Source organism: Nothoprocta perdicaria, unplaced genomic scaffold (genome assembly GCF_003342845.1).
Source record: "Nothoprocta perdicaria isolate Ctin4 unplaced genomic scaffold, notPer1 scaffold_47, whole genome shotgun sequence".
NCBI lineage: Eukaryota > Metazoa > Chordata > Aves > Tinamiformes > Tinamidae > Nothoprocta > Nothoprocta perdicaria.
The window spans coordinates 302,961-324,824 of NW_020455721.1; the positions used below are offsets into that span (position 1 = coordinate 302,961).

Here is a 21,864-nt window from a genome sequence, read left to right on the forward strand (position 1 = left end):
CCGCGCGCCCCGCCGCCCAGGTAGGCTCCGCTCCGCTGGGCTCCGCTTTGCCGGGCGCCGCTTTGCCGGGCTCGGCGCCGCGGCGCCCGGCGGCGGCTCCCCCCGCGGCGCGCTTTGTTCGGCGCCGCGCTGCGGAGGGGTTTTCCAGGCTCCTCCCCCGCCGCCTCCCTGCCCCTCCATTCACGCTTCGCCCCTCCCGCGCTCCGCGTCCCGGGGGGCTCCGCAGCCGCCGGCCCCCGAGCCTTGAACCGCGGCGGCGGCTTCGCGCCGTCCCCGCTGCGCTTCCCGCGGGCCCGTCCCTCCTCCTCCTCCTCCTCCTCCTCCTCCTCCTCCTCCCCGCGCTCCGAGGGAGCAGCTGCGGCTGGGGCGAAAAAAGCCGCTTTTGGGGCCACCGCGGCGGCGCTTTGGGGTGCGGGGCCGGCCCGGGGCGCCCCGCTCCCGTTAGGGGCCGGGATGGGGCTGGCGGCCGCGGGAACGTGCCCGTCCCCGCGCCCAGCGGGAAGCTGAAGCCGTTCGGCGCTTCCCAGCGTTTCCCAGCATTTTTTTTTTTTTTTTTTTTTCTGTGTTGTTACGGATGGAGCAATGCGTGCGGACGGCCGGGCAGCACCGTGAGCGCGCCCTGTTTTCCGTTTCTTTCCCGTTTTCCCCTTGGCGTGATGATATCCTAGCGAAGAGCCATCAGTCGGGAAGAGTGTTCCCAGCTTCCCTTTGTGTCAGTCCCAGGCAGCTTCTTCTCCCGTTTGGGTCTTTTATGCAGCAACAGACAAAAGAAAACATTAAAAATTAATGATTATCTCCTTCAACAGTCTGTAGGCTGGCGGGGAGGGTGTAAGCAACAGCCCGGTTTAAGTGGGTTTGAATTCCACTTTTACAAAAACATCGCTGTTTGTCTTAAAAATCATCAGAACCCGGAGTTAACACTTACCTGGTAAAGCTCCTACATCCTATACCTTGTTTTGTCTTTTTTTTTTTTTTTTTTAATAGTTTTCTAATATGCCCATGTTAAGGACCACCTGTGGTTTCTATACATTAAAAACAATCCTCGTGGTGATGATGAGGAGGAAGCTGTTGATCCCTGGTAGCGCGGCCCTGAGTGGGGGGCAGCTTTTCCTGCTGTTCCGCTGCAGTGGGGGAGTCGCAGCAGTCCCTTAAAAGTTCTTAATGGCTTGTTATGTAGCTCGGAGGATTCTTGGTTAAAGCATTGGAGGGAGCTTGGTTCATGTTGGGGAAAAAAAGTGGAAGTTTTGGGCTGCAGACTTGGGCTTGTGCCCCATGAGTTGGAAATGAGCCCCTTAAGTGGCTCTGGAAGCCTCCTGTGGAGTTGGGCAGAGCTGGGCTTGGTGGCCGCGCGCCGGTGCGGGAGCTTTGCTGTTTTAAATATTTAGTACGTTTTATTTTTTAATAATATTTTGAATCTGCTGGTTTTTTTTTTTTTTTTTTTGCCCAGGACACACGTGGTTGGGAAATGTTTTCTGGCTAGAAAACAGCTGACAAATGTGGAAAAGTGTCTGAGCCTTGCCATGCCTCCTGAGTAACCCCAAAAGGAGTTTGAGCCTCGCTTAGTTTTCTTGTAATGCTGGAAGGTTTCACCCTGTACAGGATCGATACAGAGAAACCTCTCATTGCTTGTTTACAGTTCTTGTAGCCATTCAGGAGGAGAGGGGGCAGAGAATACTTACGATTTCCTTGTTAACGCATACATTTCCATACACCTCTTAACTTTTTTTCCTCTCTTTTCATTTAGCACACGGATTAGCTGACTCCTTTGACAAGTGTATGGAACTGCCAGCTCTCTGCTTGCTGCACTTTTCCTTCCTGGGAGGAGAAAGAGGCCTATGAAATTCGAGGAAAATGCCTCGGACGAAGCAGATACATCCCAGAAACCTGAGAGGTAGGTAGCTCTCAGCTGAGAAAGAAAAGCTCTTGGGAAACTCGGTTGCAGTTTCGGTGCCAAATGAATGGAATATGTGCTGGAGAAGTTTGTGTGGGTCCAAAAATATTTTGCACATGAGCTTTATGCGTAACCTGTGTGACTGCTGTGAGCTGGAGAGGAATAAGGGGGTTCTCCTTCCGATAGTCTATGTGCTTGACCATAGCTGGCAACAGCAGCCAGCATCCAACATCAAAAACGCAACGGAAGACATCGTTTCCTTACCAAATACTTACCAGCACTGAAGCATACAGGCAAGAGGCCAGTGTGTGTAATGCAGAAGCAGCGTGAGACTGGGCCCCGTGTGTCACAGCAGCGACCCGTTCGGCTCCCTTTGGAGGGGGCCGGAGCCTGCTCCCGTGCAGGCCTGCCCTGCTTACCCCCCGTGCCAGCCGAGCTCCCTCCGCAGCGCCGGGCTGCCACCCCGGGCCCCTCTCCAGGCTGCCCTCGCGCGGGGCAGCAGGAGCTGCTTGGCCCCAGAAAGGGGCCAGCACCAAGTGGCCTGGCCCAGGAGCGGGCGAGCGCGCGGGCATTTCCCTGCACAGACCCCCAGCGCGCTCGGCAGAGCTCGGGGCTGGCAGATGAGCGGGAGGAATCCGCTCTGACGCTTATTTGCTGCTCTCCTGGTAGTAGCAGCCCCGGAGGAATTAAATGAGGGGAAAAACACAGATTAGTTCAAGAGCAGAATTAGGTGCCGAGGGAGAACATGCCTCCCCCCTGCCAGTGCGTAGTTGCTATCAGTGCTTTTTCAATCTGGAGTTCGCATTTGCAGTGTGTGTGCATCCCTTGAAAAAAATTAAAAAGGGAATCTATTGAAAATCTGTAAATATGGGCATAAAGTTATGGGGGACAGGACAGCGCTTGATCCCCAACTCTTGGTGTGTGGTTTTTTTTTTTTTTTTTTTTTTTTTTAAAAGCAGTGTTTCAATTGAACTTAAGAGCCCTTTAACTTATAGTATGTGGAGCTGCATCAGCACCTTTGTGTGCATGGAGTGGGTGCCTGTATTGCCAGGAATCCCCGTCACTGAGGACGTTTTTGCTGCATGTGTGTTGAGGAAGCGCGGGGCGCCCTCGGTCAGTGGGACAGGGAAGCCCCAAAGCCCTGATTTCACCCATCGGGGAAGGGCCACAGCAGTGACGGGCACCTTGGAGCGCCTTACGTGTAGGAGCTGCTGTTTCCCCTGCTGTGGGACTTGAAGAGGTGAATTTTGATCCTGATTCGCAGTGTTACTGCTTAGCAAGTTACTGACTTGACTCAGGTTACGTTTTTTCGATCAGATATGGGAGTGATCTCGTTCTAGTGCCCTGTCTGGTAACTCCTACCAAGTTCAAAGCAATGTGAGGAAAGATAAATCTCTTGTAAAGCTCCTTGCAATTTTGTATTCACTTAAGTAAATGCATTTAAAATAAATAATCTAATTAAACACTTAATTGTGCAAGAAATAAATTGCATTTTTATGCTTTTTTTTCCCCTTGTGTAATTGTCCCCATCATTTAGCTATTATCACCCTCCTGAAATAGAAACTGATGGTAACTGCTATTCTTCTACAACTAATGGAGTTTGCCAGTAAATTAAGATGGATTAAATATTGAGAAGGTAAATAGAGGGATAAGCTGAAGCCAGAATTTGTAACTTTTTGTTTATAGTGAAAGATGATGTTAAAATGCATAGGTGCTGCAAACTTCAACACGTGAGCATGTATAGCTACTATCATGGCTTATTGGAGGTGAAGTGATTTAAAAAATCAGTTTACTTCTCATTAGTTATGCCCTATTTCCATTTTTAGCCTAGATAATGAGGAAAAAGGAATTTCAGTTTCTTTAGTCCTTTTATCAGTCCCTGAGATTATTGCATAAAATATTTGTTTAACCTCCCTTTTTTTTTTTTTTTCTGGGATTTGAAGAGGTTGAAGCTTCCTCAGGTCTTGTTTCTGACAGCTTATTTTCGTGTGAAGTTTGGCCGCTCCGAAGCTGACGGTCTGACATCGCTAGAGCTCTTAAGTGTGTTGTGTCTGTGATGTAATTTATGGCAATTAGTGAAGATAATGAGATTTGCCAAAGAGCAAGTGTCTGTGATCTGAGGCGAAACTCCGCGAATCGTGAAGTTACGTAACTTTCAGAAGGAAAAGGTTCAGGTAAACCTTATTTTTAGGGTGAGAGGTCCGTTTAAGTTGTCTGCACCGACCCTCCCTTGCGTACCAGGGGCAAAGAGCACTCGGTGGCCTTCCCTGCCTTCTCTCCCGCTCTGCTCAGCTCCTGTGCCCTCCGGCAGCCCCACGGCCCGCAGCTCGGTGCCAGGGTCAGCTGGACACGTCCAGGGCCCGTCAATGTTTAACCTCCCGGAGCGGTCGCCGTTGAGCAGCCCCTGACACGGCCCGCTGTGCCGCGCCGCAGAGGAGCTGCTTGGGCTGCCCTTGCTGGCCAAGTCAGCCTGGCGAGTAAATATTGGAGCCCCAGAATCTGAAATGTATACGTTTTCTATGGAGGAGAAAAAAAAATGTGGAAAATATTTATTTTAGTTAATCGTGCATTTCCTGGAGCATGGGAAGAAGTTTTAAAGGCTTTCATATTGTGTGCGTTAACAATCATCTACTTTTTTTTTTCCAATAGTCTGGGGAGCACAAAGGGCCATTCTTTAGTTTTCACAAGTAAATATAAGGTCTTTGGCAAAAGACTGTAAGACTCTTCTTTGTGACATGACTCTATTATGCTGATTTTGTGTACTTCTGAGAGCGCTTCCGCCTTTGTGCGGCCAGCGGCGGCCCTGAAATATTCTTCACTGAAGACCAAGTTTATTTGTTTTTTGAGCTGAGATCCCCTTCCCGCTTCTCTGTTTTCACTGTCTCTTTACGGATGAGGCAAGGTAGTGCTATGCTGGATTGCAGAAGGAAAAGAATTGTATCAAGAGGAGGGCTTGTAGGAAGATTTTTTTTTTTTGCAAATGAGAAAATAAAATCAGGTGACCATCTGCTTTCATGGCTCTAGTTTTAGTGCCTGACCGGGGCTGAAGGACGTGTTATATCTGAAGGATGTCGGACTTGGCCTCCTGACTAATGTAACATTTGTGGTGAGCTCCAGCAATGGGGCTGAGCGGCCAGAATTTGGGAGAAGTCACGTTGCTGCAGGTCACGCAAACCCGTGCCATGAGCGTGTGCAATGCCCCACACGTAGGCAGTAGCTCCAGAAGTGAAAGCCCACGGCAGGCTGTACGTGGGGCTGCCGGAGCAGCAGTGCATCAGCAGGGAGGCCTGGCGGCCTCTCAGCCTCTCGTGTTCCTGGCGGAGAGCATCGTCGTCCCTCTGCAAGCGTGCGCTGCCAAAGAGGAAAATACCCGTCTCCGTCTGGAGGTAGGCCGATAAAAACCCACCCAGGTCATTGGATTCTCCACTCTTTCCCAAGTATCCCAAGGTCTCCGCTTCCCAACTTGCTTCCTTTGTCACCTGAAGCTTGTGCTGCCCGACAGAAGGCTGCTTTCCATGCAGTTGTGCTGAGTGTTTACATGGCCGAGCGCTACGCAGCCGTAGCAGACGTTTCACAGAAGCAGTAATGTATTCCCAGAAGCACAGTTACATTAGAGAATCCTGCTTTTAGCGGGGCTGAGTGGGCTTGGGTTGTTGTCAGATGCTTGTGTGGATATAAAGTGAAGAAACAACTGTTTTTGTTTACTTGGACGTATCCAATTCCAGAGCTTAGACGTGAAAACTCATTTGTGCAGCGTTTAGCACGATACTCTGGTTCACGAGTATGAAACAGTAAAAAATTTTGATCTTAATCTGTCTATATTTAAGCCTCTTATTTTGTAAAAACACAAATTATTTCTGCTTCTGTTTTTCCTTTTCAATCGCATGCTTCCATTTGAAGCAAACGACGGATGGGCACGTAAAGTTCAACAGCCTTGTCAATCTTTTAACACTTGGTATTTGCTGAGGAAATGCGAGTCTAATGTGAGCAGCTTTGCTGGATGGCTTTGCTGTAACCTGAGAAGGGTGCGTTGGTTTGCTGGAAAGCTGGATACCTTCTGGGCCTTGTGATTTCCAGAAGAGTTGGGCATCTGCTGAGTCTTAACTGCAAGTCAGGAGAAACTCTTGGAGTTGGTTTAAACTGATAGCGTGCTTTCGCTGCTGACATAGGCCTCTCTGCATTAAAAGGTAGCAGGTTGATATTTCTTGTTGGTGTGTGGCATGTATGGTGTATAATCAGTCATTGTGCTGTACTTTAATTCAGGGTTTGCATCATGAAATGCCTAAAAAGCTTCTTGGGATTTCACAGAACTCATATTTGTGGCTTGTGCCTGCTTAGCTTAAAAGAGGAGTGCAAGGAGAACACCTGAATTTTGGGTCTTAGCGTTGTGTCTGCTTCTCTCTGAGGTATGTATGGGGTGCATGGTAGGGCATCCAGTGTGCTCGTGCTTTACATTCTGTGAGGTGCCTGTCCCCGTCTGGGAAAACTCTGTGGAGAGGGCTGGGATATGCGCCTTGCTCCAGCTTCCCGAGCGCGCGTGCGGCGGAGGAGCAGGGGCTCGCAGCTCCGGCTTGGTGGCTGTGTCTTAGAAATGGCCACTGCTTCCTCAGCAGTTCTTATTTCTGCAGCTCAGATGATTTTTATGTCGTGTTTTGTAGAAGCTGAACTTGACCAAAAGCTCTCGTGGTGAGGTCGGAGCAGACGCCTGGCTCTGCGTGTGCCGCCAGCCTGAGGAGCAGGAGCTCTGCCCGTGTTGTGCCCTGCACAATCTCTTGCACACCACACAAGTAGTCAGTCCAGGCCTCCTATTTCTTATCTGAGATTCCCATGTTTCTTTGTCCCATCTCTGTCTTCTGTCTTGGCCATTTAGACTTTAAGTACTTTTAGACTTTTTCTGGATAAGAGCTGTTTTTTAATATGTGAATGTCCAGCATTTTACTACTTGGAGATTATCTTGTCCACAACTTCTAAATGCTACTGCAATAAGGTATATATGTTATACTGCATCTGATAATGTTTCCACGTGGGAAAAAAGAAGTCAAAAATATTCTGTGGTGTTAGAAGGGCTGGATTTAAAGCTATGATTTGTTACCTCCTCTCTCCACCTGGCCCTGACTCCCTGTTATGTGTCTGTGAATTGGATCACATAGGTGCTAGTAGCAGAAGCTTTGGTCCGCTTGCTGTGCAGCGGGGCTGCGCCACGGCTCATGGAAAACCGCAGGCTGGCAGTGGGAGCAGGAGAGGACGCTCGGAGGGAGAGGGCTGTCTAATGTGGCCCTGCAGGACCTGCTTTGCCTCCCTGCTCCCGCCTTGGGGCCTCCTGAGCGAGGCTGAGCAGGTCTGTCGAGCTGCCGCGCGCCCCCGGGCCGAGACACTCGTGTAGGAAAGCTGAGGTTGGGCTGCAGGTCGTCCGCTCTGGGCACGATTTGAACGTAAAGCACCCCGAAAGCACGAGGAACTTGGGAAAAACAGGCCCTAGGTGGCTTGAGGTTTGAAGACCAAAAATTAGCCAACGCTTTCTTTTAATCTGCCTAGGCCTCTGTTCTTGCCTGTAAACAGGAGAGCCCAGTACCACCCCACCTAAGCTTCTGAGGGCTCAGGAGTCGAGGTTGTGCAGCGGTCAGACGCTGCTGTGGTCGAGTAATGGGAAAGGTGATGAGGAAACGGGTGGTCTTGGATCCAGCCTGGGGTGTGCAGCACGTGTGGCCCGGAGCAAGCAGTACGGTGCGCTTTGCACACTCAATGGGGTTCTGTGTGAGCAACCTTGATTTTGCCCTTCTCCAGCCTCTCGGTGCTTCGCTTCAAAGCCTTTAGTATTCTTGAATGTTACTTCCTATCTTTTAAATAGCAGAAAGGGAAAAAGAAGAAGGGCAAGAAGTGCTATCGTGTTGAAGCCCAGTGCAGCTTGTGTGAGTCATCAGTGTCCTGGGACCCCAGAGTGCAAGAGGGGCTTTTACCATGTGCAGTGCTGCCCTGCATGGAGGGGCAGCAGGGAGTGCTGGGGGAGCAGGCCCGTCCCTGAGCTCGGCAGCTTGTGCTCTGGGGTTGAGCTGCTCGTCTCTTAGGAGAGAATATCTTGGAGGTCTGAAACGTTTGTGCTGTTTTCTGTGGTGTCCTGGCTCTTATGTGTGGCATAATCTTGCAGAGTTTCAAGTTGGTGTCAGGAGACTTGGCAGTGAAGGGTGCTGGAGAAATCCGTAGAGAGGAATATCTTTAATTACATAATTTTATGACTGGATTGTAGGACGATTTGAGGCCATCGCCATGGGCAGAAGTGGCCTTTCCCTCCCCTCAGTCTTTCGTTCCCCACTGCGTGTTGCCCCATGTGGCTCGTGCCCCATAGCGGGGGTATCTAGCCCTGCAGCGCGGGACACAGTGGCAGCCAGAGTGCCTTGGGCTGATTGGAAGGAGGGGGAGGTAGATGCTGATCTGTGGGGTCAGATCCCCACTCGGGGGCACGACAAGGTGACAGAGACGGGCAGGTCCAGCAGCCGTAACCGCAGCTGCTTCTGGCCGTGTCAGCCCTGCCAGGTTTGTCATTCAGCCTCACACGTGTTTGTGCTAGTGTGAAGGGTATGGAGATGGAAATAAGGAGCCTGGAGCAGGTAGAATTACAGGATTTCTTGTTGGTTTTTTTTTCAGTGCCTGTGCTAATGTTTGCCAGCTTGAACTCATTGTGAAACTATGCTGGAAGCCTCTCTTTGCCATGTATAAGCAGCAGTCTTTTTTGAGCCTTTTAAGTTGTCTAAAGGCAGGTATATAATTTGTAAGGATAGCAAACGATCTGTTTCTTATTTCTTGTTTACTTGTTTTTTCCCTCTCTGTACTCCCTTCTATTGACAAATTTCAAAAGTGGGAAGTACTGGAGGTTTTTTAATGAATGGCTTTAAGAACCCTACTACTGGTAAGCAGGGAAGCAATTCAGCTTTTCATATTTCTTTACATTAATTAAGGGGAAAAAAAAAGAGAAGAAATCTGGCATAGAAAGCTTCGCTCGGAATGGATGAAGTTTGGCTAAGATTTAAGCAATTAAAAAAAGGTCCTAAGAAATTAACATGATTGTAGCTGGCACCGTCAGTTTTGAATATGTATTTATAGACTTCTGCTTATGCATGCTAAATATCAGAAAAAGAGAAAATGGGGATGGAAATAGAATCTGCTCCATACATACAGTGGCAGCAGTAGGTGCTTGCAGAAAGAATTGAAATAATTAGGAGGAGAAGGACAGAAGAACAGTATTGCAAAGAAACATTGATGAGAATGGCTTGGCAAAAGCAGAAGAATGGAGGAAGGAGTTTGGTTTTGGTTTCTTGATGGGAGAAAAGACCTGTTGATTTCTATGACATAGACATCATCCAAACTGCAGTTGGAATCAAGCTTAAGCTAAAAGGAGTTAGTGAAGGGTAAAGTTAAAACCAACTGGATGCCTGCAGACACAAAAAAGCAGCAGGGAACTGGGCCCTGGAGGTTTGTGCAAACCACTGAGATTTCTGTGAGAATAAAGTGAGGCAGAAACAACAGGTACAGAATTGAGTCTCACCCTCACGTCCTTTTGTCTTTGGGCTTGTTAATGGAACGTGCAGGAAAAAGTGCTGTGGAATTTGTGTCGTGGCTGATGGACAAACACCGATGTTCATAAACATAAAATAAGCTGAAGTCGTGCTATAAATAATGAGCTGTAGTTGTGAGAAGAGGAAGAAAAACCAAGGCTTCAGCAGAAGCTCTTCCAAGCATTCCTTTTAGGACAGGTAGTTGACTCTGGGGTGAAACTGAGTTACTGAGCGAGTGGATAGGGTCAAATAGGTGAGAGATCTTCCTTACTGGTTTATGATTAACTATGCCTTAAGTGTCTGTTCTGAAAAATGGACCAAGTTTATAGTCTAACATTTTCCTTAATTATCTTTTTCCTACTTTAAAAATCTCTGTTTCATTATTTACAGTCGTGTCGGGGTTTGTGGACTTCACATCTATCAGTCCCCCAACCTCTGCACCAGGCCATGCTCTATAATTGCACGGCTCTTTTGCTATCCCGAGCTCAGTGAGTTTTCCAAGAGCATCTTTACTCTTACAAAGCTCATTGCAATGAATTCCATGGAAGAAAAAAGTCCAAATGACTCCGGAGCGTGGCATTTCCACTCAGCCCGTGCATTACACCTTGCTGGGGTGTCGGGAAGGGCGTTTGGGTTGAGCAATTGCCTGTTGCTGCAGCAGGGGAGTGGCGGCCTGTGGGGCAGGAGAGTGCCGGGGGGGCAACCCCTAACGCTCCACGTGGACCAAGTCACGGAGCAGAGAGCTGCTCTGCTGCAGCCACCATCGCCTCTTGTCACGAGCGGCCTCTTCTGAGCGCAGCCTCATGTGCTGAAGCTGAAGAAAAGACAAGTTTTCTGAGTTGTTTCGTTGATTTTTAAATCCCAAAGCTATTCCTCTTCAGTGTGAAAGGCCTGAATTTTCAGTTCCCTATATTCACACAATTTCGTTTCCAACTTGAAAATACCGAAAATGTTTATACTGGAGAACATAAAGGAGAATTTCCAGATCTGCACATTTTTGAAGGAGCTAGTTATGCAAATAGGTATTTCCTAGACTTGTTCGTGCAGACGTATGTTGGACTTCTGTAGCAGAGATTCTAATTCAGTGATGGCTTCTGTGCTGATGAAGACAAATGCAGGCGCTCTGCTCCACTTGGAAATGTAAGATTTTTTTCCTTTCTGTGTTCAAACAGGATGAATGAACTGAATTTTAAATTTCAAGTCAGATGTGCTGAGCAGACTGCAGTCTTTCCCTTCACTTGCTTGTATCTACTATAACTCAGAATATTTGCATTAAGAGGAACAGGGGGTTTGGAGCAGGTGTTTGGAGCCTTGTGTGGCATTTCGGGGGGGAAGCGGGGAAGTTCTTGTTTAGTAAGCTAAGCAGTACTGCTTGTTTTATACAAATACTTTAAAAATATGCTTAATGCTTCCTTCAGAATGAGATGGCTTGGAAAAAATGCTGACTTTGCAATTCCCTTATGATCTTTGGAGGTAGGCTGGGAAGGAAACCGGTCTGTAACGATCCAGGTTTTGTTAGGGCAAAGCTGACATCTGTGTGCTTGGGCTCACCTTGGACTGAAGGCTTTGTTGGGGCCAATATGATAGGTTAACGTAGCCAGTTGGATTTGCCATCTGCACGTTTAAATGTTGGAATACGTGGTGGGTGATTCCCTGTGCCGCGGGCCCCATGGCGGCTCTGAAGCCGGGGTGGGTCCGAGTTCCTGGGCCCGTGACATGGCGGCAGGGTGGGCGGGAGATGGCGGGAGGCGCCGCCGCGGTGCCGTGGGACCCCGCGCTGCCAACGGCCGTGTTGGCCGGGAAATCATTAAAATAGCCTGGAAACGTGTAGTCGCTGCGGAGCGGGAGGGCCGAGGCCTGCGGGCTCATGAACCGGCATCGACCCTCTGGTGCCTGGCCTGGTTTTGGGGGTGGGAAGAGGCTCCCATACATGGAGCAGTATGGGTTTAACAGCGGAGCACCGCTGAGTCATATGGGAGATCATCTGCTGCTGCTTACCCTAAAGACTGCTGCAGTGGAGCCAGGGAAAAAATGTGCTTAGAAAGAAATGGCACTTAAAAACCTTAACTTCTGCGGTGCCTCGGCCCGCACAGAGCTGCTGGCAGCCTGGTGGAGAGGGGGATCCGCGTGGAACGACACGTTCCGCCCTTCCCCGGGGTTTCTCATATAAAAAGGGAGATTTAGGTGCCAGATCTGTTGAGAAAACACAGTGATATATGTATCTATAGCTTTAAAAATATTCTCCTTCCTATTTTTTGTTAACAAAATATGTATTTAGCCAAGCTGAGCATGTCTATTGTAGTAATGAGGTGAGTTACAGAAGAGGGTTGCTTTGTTTAGTATAAAGACACTGCTTTGGTGACAAAAAGGCAGATTAAGAAGTCTGAAAATGCTGAGTTTTATAATAGGGATGTTTTAATAATTTTCAAACCACATCTCTTGCGTGATGTACACGGTGGGTTTGGGGAATCTGTCTCAAATTTTACAGGTTTTTGTGCAGGGGGTGGGAGGCTGCCCCTTTCCCTGATGCTGCTTTATGGAGCATTTTGATCCTTTCCTCTGGATGTTTTTCCTTCCTTTTAAACAAAGTGTATTTCTGAGCCAATAAAAATCTCACTTTTAGAACACAGAGTAGGTATGTTATGGACGCACATGCGTCTGGATGTGTGGACATTTCAAAATAATATTTTCTTTGTATGCTTTTGCCTTTTTTTTTTTTTTTTTTTTTTTTTTTTCCTCCCCCCTCAAAATTCTGGAGACAAAACCCCAAACAATGATGTAACTTCTGGAAATGCGAGAAATTACTGCTCTGGCTACAGTATAATTTTGCTCCTGTTAGACTTATGAAACCTGATGTTGCTGAATCTGCCTGTCGTTCTTAAGAGCCCCGATCATGGACAGGAAACCTGTGGCTGTAAATGGCAGAAAGAAAAGGCAGTTTCAGCTGTTGGGCTGCTAAACGCGGGTCTCATTTGCTGTTCAATTGGTGGATCTGCTCATTTAGGGTCATTAAGTAACCTGGTTGTTGGGTTTGCTCGGAAACTCTGCAGCCGCGCCAGCAGTTTATGATTTTCTGAAGCTTTCAGGTGTCTTGACTCTGCGTACGCAGGAACCCTGTAAGGATAAACTGTGAATTCCTCAAAGCAGCGAGCTGGAATCTCCTGCGTGGGGCCTTTGCCTGCGGGATCCCGAGTGAAAGGGCGCAAGGAGGCAGATCGGCACTTGTCTCCCTGCTCATGGGAAGTTTTCATAGGCATCAAGGCAAGATATGGCCTCTACACAAAACTGGGTCTCGTTATTAGTAATTTTTCCAGTATCTTGCGTCTGAATTCTATGTTTTTTTTAAAGTACATTCCTTTTCAAGAGTGTCATTTGAGCTTTTCTTCTTCTTTTTTTTTTCCTCAAGTGACATTTTTGTGGTTTTCTTCCTTCTCCATGCTTTTTCTCTTCTATCATTCTTTTCTGAGGGTGACTTCTAGTCCTCACTATCTATGGGTATTGATCCAGTTCTCTTATAATATCACAAATAATCTCATGTATGTAAGAAACAAGAAAATTCATTCCAACCTTTTATTCCTCTGCTGCTTTTTGGTCTGCTGAGTCTTTGATGTTGCTGACACCTTGTATGTTTTGTCTTGGCAAAACACCAATGTTGTCCTTGAGTATTTCTCTGAATTGACTCAGACCTTACACGATGAAGCTTTTAAAACAAATAAAATTCACAAAATATGTCTCTTTGGAATAATATTTTTTTAAAAAAATCTTTGAGACAGAAAATTGCCCGTAGAGAAATGTGGTATGTTGAGAAGGGAAGTTGAGAGATTTGGAGGCTGTGATACAAGTCTGGGAGGTGTTGCATGTGGCATCCCTGAATAAAAAGCCTTGGATGCAGGGAGGAGTCTTAAGTGTTAGTATTCTGGTGGTAGGAAAGAACGGCTTGGGAGGGAGGTAGTGGCCAGTGTCTTCCAGAGCTGGAAGTTTCTGGCTAACCACTTGTTTCTGTGGCAACATCCAAACCTGGAAATGCTTTAAAATTTCCACATGTCAGGAAAAGGGGCAGGGAAGAGGCCGCCTATCTTCAAGCTTGCCAAAAGGGTTAATGTAAATGCAGAGTCACCTACTTGTTATCTGCAAGTTCATTTGAATCCTGTTTTTCTGGTAAACAGTGATGTAGAACATCTCTCTCGAGCCAATGTTGTAAGTCATCATATTTTTTTTTTTCCTCCATGAGGCTTCAGAAACAGTTTTGGCAACAGTAACTAACACACAATTTTCCCGGAGAACCCCCAGTAAATACAAGGGAAGCTAGTAGTCGTTTTTAATGAACAGAGCTGCATTCTCTTATTTCAGTGTTTATATCCTGGGCATGGACTGCATTTAAGTGTGCAGTTTGGCCTTTGCAAGATTTGAGGCATGGGGAAAGGAGAAAACCTTTCAAATGCTAAAGACTGTGGTAGAGGGGAGAGGGGTGAAATTGAGTGAAAAATTGATGTTTTCACTTAATGGTGGAATTCTGGGGTTCCTTAATCAGACAGGGGAAAGGAAATAAGTTTCTTTTGCAACTTCTGCTTTTCCTGGAAGAAGTTCAAACTATGTTTTAACTAGAGTGTGAAGTTAATGCACTAAATGCCTCCTGCCCCTCCTCATTTTGTCGACGACTAAGTAAGCACTGAGCTTGTGCAAAAGCTTCCGAGATGTTTTTTGGGATTGGTTTAGGAATTACTAGTTTACCTGCCCATTTAAATCTTCATTTTCATTGCAACGTTTGCTTCACACATGTAGCAGAAGAGTTGCTTTGTGTGCACATAAATGTGTATTTCTTGCTCGTAATAGCAATGATTCTAATGGTGGCTGTTAGGTACCATGGCAGATAGTGGTTTGCTCTGTGGTTCCACTGGTTTTGCAGAATTGAGGCTCTTGACCGGAGGGGTATGGACGTCGCTCTGGGCTGCAGATCCAGCTGCAACCTGGCTGAGGAGAAGCTGGCCGATCCCGCAGCAAGGTTGGCCTGCCACGTAAGCACGCAGTAAAACACGAGCATCTGACAGCTCTGTGGCTTAAACCAGGGGATCTGACACAAGCACATGGAAAATTCATGCAACGGGGACTGTATCAAAACAAATTCTGCCGAGTGGCAAACCCAAATCCTTTCCCTCCCTTCCTCCCTCCCTTGCTTTCCCATGACTCTTTATTTCTGCGCTGTGTGCTTCTCCTTTGTGGCACTTTAAGCGCCACAAATTTTACTCTTTAAGAAGAAGAATACACAAATATTGAACAGTTGCTCAAAGAATTTTTAGGTAAAAATGAGTAAACTTTGTAAGAGAATATTCAAGTAGAGGTGCCATTGAGAAGGTGAGGAAGAGCTTCTGAAAAGCCATCCTCTCCTCTTCCATTTAATGCGACTGCCCAAAGAGAAGGAGAACATATTGCACTGTGGTATTTGAAAGAGAGTTTTGGAATTATTTGGGTTTGTTTTCCTTCTGAACGTGCATAGCCATCTGAGGGAAATTTAATTTTTCCAATGCCATCTGGGTACACTCGCCCTTCCTTCCCCCCTCCCCAGCCCATGTATTTTTGCTGTATTGGTTTGGATGTGCTTTAAAATACTTAGTCTTCTCCCTGCCTCTGTGCAGGTTGTTTCTGATGAACTGGCAGTGGCTTGGAGGGCTATGAAGGGGTAGAATAAACCAATTTTTCTCTTAGCAGGCAAATCTATAATCAGGCCAACTGATTTTGTTTCATAAATGTCTCCTCCTTTTATTCTTTCCTCCTGCCTCAGCTGCTTTCAAAATTGTTTTACCTAAGCAGTACACAAGTAAGTAATTCACAGTTGTCAGTCTTTTTGCATGTGTGATTCCCAGACTACTCAGTGCTCCTTGTCTAACTGTTACATTTGCACCGAGGTGCCATTTGTGCGGCTGGTTTTCTGCTGAGAAAACTGAAGAAAATAAACCAGAGCCGACTTCAGCATTCGCACTGACGTGGTTCTCTATCCTTGAGCTAGTTTAAAATCACAGCAATTAAGTAGTTACATTTTTCACTGTCGTTGAGGGCTTTTATTTGCTGTTGTTGTGCTCCTTGCAAGATGCTTTTCAAACTTAAAGTATTGCTGCTGTATCTGCTACATGGTCAAGAAGCCGGGATCCCAGAGGAGTGAGAGATGAGCCCAGGTTTTCCCGCATGGAGCATCCCTGAGCGCCAGGACGTCATGCGTGCAAGGGCCTGGTTGGACGCAGGCCCCGCGTGGTCATCCCGGGTCGCGCTGGCAAGCGGAGCCACCTCTTTCCTGGCGCTCCCGGGGAGCAGCTCTCGGCGCCGTGTTTTCCGCAGCCCTTTCCCGTCGTTTTTCCGGGCTGTGTGGCGCTCCCCTCCCTGCCCAGCTGCTGCTCTGTGTCTCTGCCCGTCTCTGGCTCTGCCCCTGTGTGGCTGGGTCAGTGTGCTGGCGGCCTCGCTCCGTAGGCGTGGGGCTCCGCTGCAGGGAAAGCCCTAGAGATGCCCAGCGCTGGTCCGTGTGCTCTGGCTCCCTCCGATTTTGGGCGCTTCTTGCCTGTGATTTAAGGAAGGCTCTTCATGGCAAATGGGTTATTGAAATGATGCGGCCCAAGACATGGTTACACTGGCAAGGAAGTAACAAATGGATGTCCCACCGGTGAGGATTATTCCCTCTCATAGTGCCTGAGTCCATCCCTACGTCCCCACAAGTAAGTCGGTGTTTTTTTGGGTTAGCCAGCCTCTTGCAGTGAGTGTGGCCACAGCATCTCTGAACGTATAGAACTCCATACACTGGACTAAGCCCTGGGCTGTGAGTTTGAGTTTTGGAGCACGTAGACCAGCTCCCCTGCCCCTTCTAGACCGTGTTTCAGAGAAGCCGTGGGCTTCTGGCTCGCGGGAGGCGGCCGCTGGGCTTCCCCAGCGCTGCGGCGAGCTTTGTGCTGAGGCGTTCAGTGGCTCGCGCTGCTGCTGTGCCCAGGAAGCCTGCAAAGCACAAGTTGCTGCAGATTGTTCTTCGTGTGCCTGCATGAGGAAACGTGCTGCGTGGCTGCGTTTGGAATTGCTGCTCCCGATGCACGTGCAGGGCCCGCCGCGGGAGCTGCACGAGCGCGTCCTTCTGTGCTGCGTGGAGCAATGAGACCGGCTGCGTGTGCACACCCGGGAGGGCCTCTGGGAGAGGGATGGGGCCTGTAGCTCTCCAGGTGCATTATTCCCTGGTTAAAAACATTCTTGAAGTGCCTGTTACCTTGCTCGCTTTGTTTTCCTTGCACTGATTATTTAGCATACTTCATATTGGCAGCGCAGACCCCAAGAAAAAAAAGTCCATTGGAAAAAAGTTTCTTTCTTTTTTTTTTTTTTTTCCAGAGCTGAATCCAACCCCCCTACAGTTTTTCTCGTTTTGGAAGCAGGCTCTGCAATTGCCACAGCAATGCTTTTCCAAGGCGAATGATTTGCTTCATTCCTCCTGTTTTAACTGTGCTCCTTCTGTGGCAAGGAAGCGGAGCAATGCTCCGGAGCTCCTCCATGCAGAGCCCTTGATGCATCACCACAAAGCTCTTAGGTGGCCACTGAGTGCAGAAGTAAGCCCAGGAAGGAGAACTTTGTCCATATCTGTGAGAATCATGTGTGGATGTTAAAGCCTGCAGCTGAAAGGGAGAGGTGCTGCTGTCCTGTTTCGTTCATACTTAACACCCATGGAAACAGTTTTGGATGCACTTCCTCAGAGAGGATTTTATATGCTCTTTATCAAGAAAAAAAGTGATATAAAAGTGTCTTACTTTTTAAGAAGGTGGATTTAAAGGGCGGATTTGGTGACGAGGTCAGTAAGTGGAAGTTAGGAAAGCAGATTTTTGACTCTTTATGCGGAATGGATTCACTTTATGCGTGCTTCTGTCTGTGTTTTAGTGAGGCTTTCACTTCGCTGGGAGGAGAAGCGCGCACTTCTGTCAAGAGCATAATTCCCCGTTATTTTCAGCGGGTGCTCAAACACTCCTGGAAATTACAGCTTCTAATTGAACAATTCACCCCGTCCCCCCTGCATGCAAACTCATAGCGAAGGCCGCCGTGGCCGGCTGGAGCGTGTGGTAAATGGTGCCTTTTCACAGTGGAATTCCCCCTGAGAGGCCGGGGCCTTAAAATGCCGAGTGTTTCCACAAACAATTCCCATAACGGAAGCGCAGCGGAGGAGAGAGCTTCTCCCGACGGTTTTCCCGGTGAGAGCTGGGGAAACGTGGAATCTCAGGCGTTGGTCATCGGCTCTGGCCAGAAATGCAGGCGGTTTTGGTGGTGCGGAGGATCCGTGCTACGAAGGCTGCTGAGGGGTTTTGTGTGGGCCTGTGTTGCACACACGGGACAGCAGCTGTCGCTTAAGGGCCTTGCAGGGGCAAAGCAGCAAGGTGAGGCACGTCGGCAGGAGCGGCTGGGCTGCTGGGCACGTGACGTGTGTGTGTGTGTGTGAACCACTGGCTGTCTGACATGTCATTTGCTCTCTGTAAATAACTCCGGTGGTGGTTTCCTTTCCGGTGAGTATTTCGGTAAATAAATAAATAAAGCAAAACCCTTGAGAAATGAATGGAAAATGTGAAATGGGAAGGGCGAGGGGGTAGAAGGGACTGTATGGCGGTGGCGGCAGTCTTTCTAAAAACAGTACCAAATCTTGCATGGAGGAAACTAGAATGCTTCATGTTAGTTTCGGCACGAGAGAAGCGCGAGTGGCTGCCGGTTTGAAGCACAAAGCTTACCAGGTAGCTACCGGTAGCTACTCGAGCCGTAATGCACAAGTGTTCCCATTGCAAAGTGAACCCACGTGGAGATTGCAGCGTGGAGAAGCTGACAGGTCTGTGTCTGCCCTGCGGAGCCTGGTGCCTCGGGGGAATCCTTCGAGATCTGTGGCTGCAGGTAGGTGTCTCGCCGCCTCCGTGGGGCGAGAGGAGATGGAGCTGGGCAAGGGGGCAGGAGCCTTTCGGCTGGTGCTTTCCTTGGAAAGATGCTGGTCGGGTAATGGCCGAGGGTCTCGTGGAAGAGCCTCTCTTGGGAGTAAATCTATCTAGGAACAGGCATGTGGTGTCCTGGAGCTGCCCATAGCGGTGCTCCTGCCAACACTGCTGTGTTCTCGTTGCTCAGCGCAGTGGAGGCAGCTGTTCCCATTCACCAGCCTCGTTACTGCTGTGCTAGGGAGGAAAGTTCATTGGAGTGATGCTTCCACTGGACTGTCTTCATCGGTAGCTTTCTTTGTCAGAATGGTTCCATGTGTAATAACAGAATTTCAAACAGGATGTGGAATATGTATGTTTTCAAAGAGCCTGTAGTGCACTTGGAATCCTTGACACTTGCAGCATTTTCTCTTGATTTTGGTACAATTCAGTCTCCAAATGGTGACTGAAGAACTCCTGGGGTCCTGTGAGCACTAACCATGGACACCCTATGAATATTGATGGTCCAGAGTCCATTGAAGTCTGCTATTCCCAAAGTAACGTATCCAGGTGAAAGCTAACAGCGGACATTGCTGGTACTGGAACCTATTACCCAGCCCATGTGCTCCTGAGGAGCAGCTTTTTGCTTTCTTTTCGTGGAGTATTTAGGCTAGGGCCATAGGCAGTGGGCTGGTGTGAATGCTGTTTCTGTCCTACGCAGCTTTTATTTATGATGAGCTCCTTGCTTGCCTCAACTTCCGTAGAGGTCAGGTTCTGAGCAAAGGGTGATGCTTCCACCAAATCCTCTGCTTCCTTTGGGAACACAGGAAAAGGAGAATTGAGATTTCTTCCTAAGTGCTGTCTGTGCCTGTGCTTGTCATATTTACCCCTATTTCCAGTGACTCCTCCGGTGTGTATTTCTGATTACATGTGTGTATAGCCTGCATTTCAAGTGAAACATCTGTTTCAGCATCGTGCTGACCTCAGAGCTCTGGTTCTTTATTCCTGCCTGTAAGGCTCCATTTGCTGCTTTCCTGGGCTGGATATGATTTCTAACTTTGCTGGCATTTTAATGTAATAGTCTCCATGAAACACCAGGTTGCTTTTTTTTGAGAGAGAGAGTCTGGGGTATTTTGTTTGTTTGGATGTTTGCTTTTTAACCAGTTTAGGTTCAAGAATTTTAATAGCGGACTGAGGACTTGGTGCAGCTGCTGCAGCATCTGAACATTGAATCATATGAACATTTTTGGGGACTGTAGCAGAGAACAGGAGTACAGCAAGATGTTGTGAAGGAACCAGAATGGTGTAAGTCACTTATCTGCATAGGAAATGTCTAAGAATAAATGTAATGTTCCAGGATCATCTTTCCACAAAGTTGATTTTTCTGTTTGCTTGAAGTAAAGATAATAGAGAGCAATGCAACATTACCAGAGCCTGGCAACGAGGTTCTCACAGGAGTGTAGGTAACACTATTCTGGAGAAAATTCTTGTTTAAATTACTGATGTGACTGAACTTCATACGAAGAAGAAAGGGGCAAGAACAAGGATAGATGTTTGACGCGAAAAGCCACCCAAACTGAATCCAGATGGAGGAAGTGGGATCTATGCTCCTTAGCTGCAGAAGGGCTCTCCCATGCTTATCCTCTGTTTCCTATTAATTCCAGCACAAAGCAAGGAACTCTGCTGCGTTTCAGCGTTGCAGCGGAGAGTAAGGAAGTGCTGCCGCTGTCCGGGCGTCACGCTTTCCTCAGCGATGGCTTCGTGGCCGTGCTCTGCTGCCGCAGAGGACAGAATATCTCCTTTGTCCCCGTGCAGCACGAGCAGCAGCCGGAGCGATGCCTGCGACCGGCCCAGCCTTCGGCAACAAAGTGCCCATTCAGTGGGGAAAAGTAGTTTGTTTTAGCTGTGTACATGGTGTCTCTGTTACATAAGCCATTCGTGGTATAATTCAGGAGGCTGCGCGGGAATACATTGGCCGTGGACACCCATCTGTTGGAGCAGATACTGGGGCGGGGAGGGAAGCACCGGTTTTCAGTCAGTTGCTGGGAGAGGCCCTCCAAAGGCAGCTGAATTGGAGCCTCTTAACATCGTGTGACAAGTGCTAGAAACAGCAGTGAGAGTGGAATAGATGTTCAGTCACACAAACATACCTGCTTTTACCCTTCATGAGCCTAGTGTCAGCTTAGGTGTTTCTTAAATTCTGCACTGGATGGACTGTTAATGAAAAAAACCAGCCCTGAACATAGTGCCTGGGCTACCAATCTTCTGGTGCAGTGTTGGTGTTTTAGTGGGGCTGTAGGAGGAATAACGATAAGATTTGGTCGCTGAACTTTGCAGAGTTCCTGCTGTTATGTGTGGTGTTTATTGGAGGTAAATCCACTTGCCTTCTGTGATTAATGTTCTGCGTCATGACGATGGAAAATGTGCCTGCTAAGCAAAACACTCTGACTGCAATGGAAAGTTAAAAGGGAAAAAAAAGAACCACTGAGGTACCTCAGAAGCTGGTGGTACTGAAAATGTTGCATGGGTATCCTGAATGAGAAAGAAATGGTGTATAATGCAGAGACTTTGATCAGCTAAAATAATGCAGTTTTGTGCTTTATTTTGGAGGACTTAAATGAAATAGACATTTCCAGGCATTGTAGATTGTCCACGTTTTGTGTGCCCTTCTGCCAGGGAGGCACAGGGAGATGCCTCCTGGCAGGACAGCTCCCTCTCTCTTGGCATTTGATGCCCCTGGTCCTCAATGTAACCTTGCCAAGGGACAGGAGATGCTGGAGAAACTTTAAGGAGAAGCTAGTTTTATTTCAACAAGGAATGGGTTAAGTTCTTGACTTTTTAATTTGCAGTGTATGAAAGTAAAGCATAAAAACAAAGTAAAGACTTGGAGGGTTTTGTGTGATGTGTTTTATAGGCGCGGAAATCTGAGGATCCCCGGCGTGGAAGTGCTCTCTGCCTTCATAATGCTCCTTTTCAAACGTGAACCTGTCTGTGGAGTTAAAGGCAATTTCCCATCATGTTTCTGTTGATCTTGGCAAGTCCTTTGTTGTGTGCTCTGGTCTTTAGCAACGTGGCAGTCGAGATGCTGGTAGTGTCTTTAAGCTTATCTGGGAGCAAATCTTGCTGATGAGTAGGAGGAATCTTGACGTGCTCGTGCTCTACCTCCGGAGAAGCCAGTTAATTCCAGAAGAACTGTACTGAATTGGGGAGCAGCTTGTCTTCTCGAGCTGTAGCACTGTGCAGTGATTACGTATGACACTGACCCCCTCTGATAGTTTTATTTAGAGACCAAACTCGAGGCATTAATAGATGACAGACTTGGCCTTGTCCATGTTCAAGTCTTCAGTAGTTTCTCCATGAAAGGAAGCAAAATGTGGACCTTTGTGTTTGAAAGCTGATCTGAATTAAAGGAGATGTAAACAAAAAAAAACCAGGGGCTATACCAGCTTCATAGGCATTCTGAAGCAAAAAAGCTCTCTGTATCCGTTTAGCTTTACCCGTTTTTAAAATGGACCATTTG

At 47.8% G+C, this 21,864-nt stretch overlaps 1 protein-coding gene across 1 annotated transcript in view; it reads left to right on the top strand.

The window, feature by feature from the left end:
- Positions 1-897: 897 nt before the first annotated feature.
- Positions 898-21,864, top strand: part of HIVEP1 (human immunodeficiency virus type I enhancer binding protein 1) — a 109,000-nt gene continuing 88,033 nt past the window's right edge. Inside the window, exons 1-2 of the mRNA XM_026047017.1 lie at positions 898-928; positions 1,745-1,891. Of these exons, the coding sequence (XP_025902802.1) occupies positions 1,852-1,891 (40 nt within the window). The 5' untranslated portion in view covers positions 898-928; positions 1,745-1,851. The remainder of the gene's footprint in view (positions 929-1,744; positions 1,892-21,864) is intronic.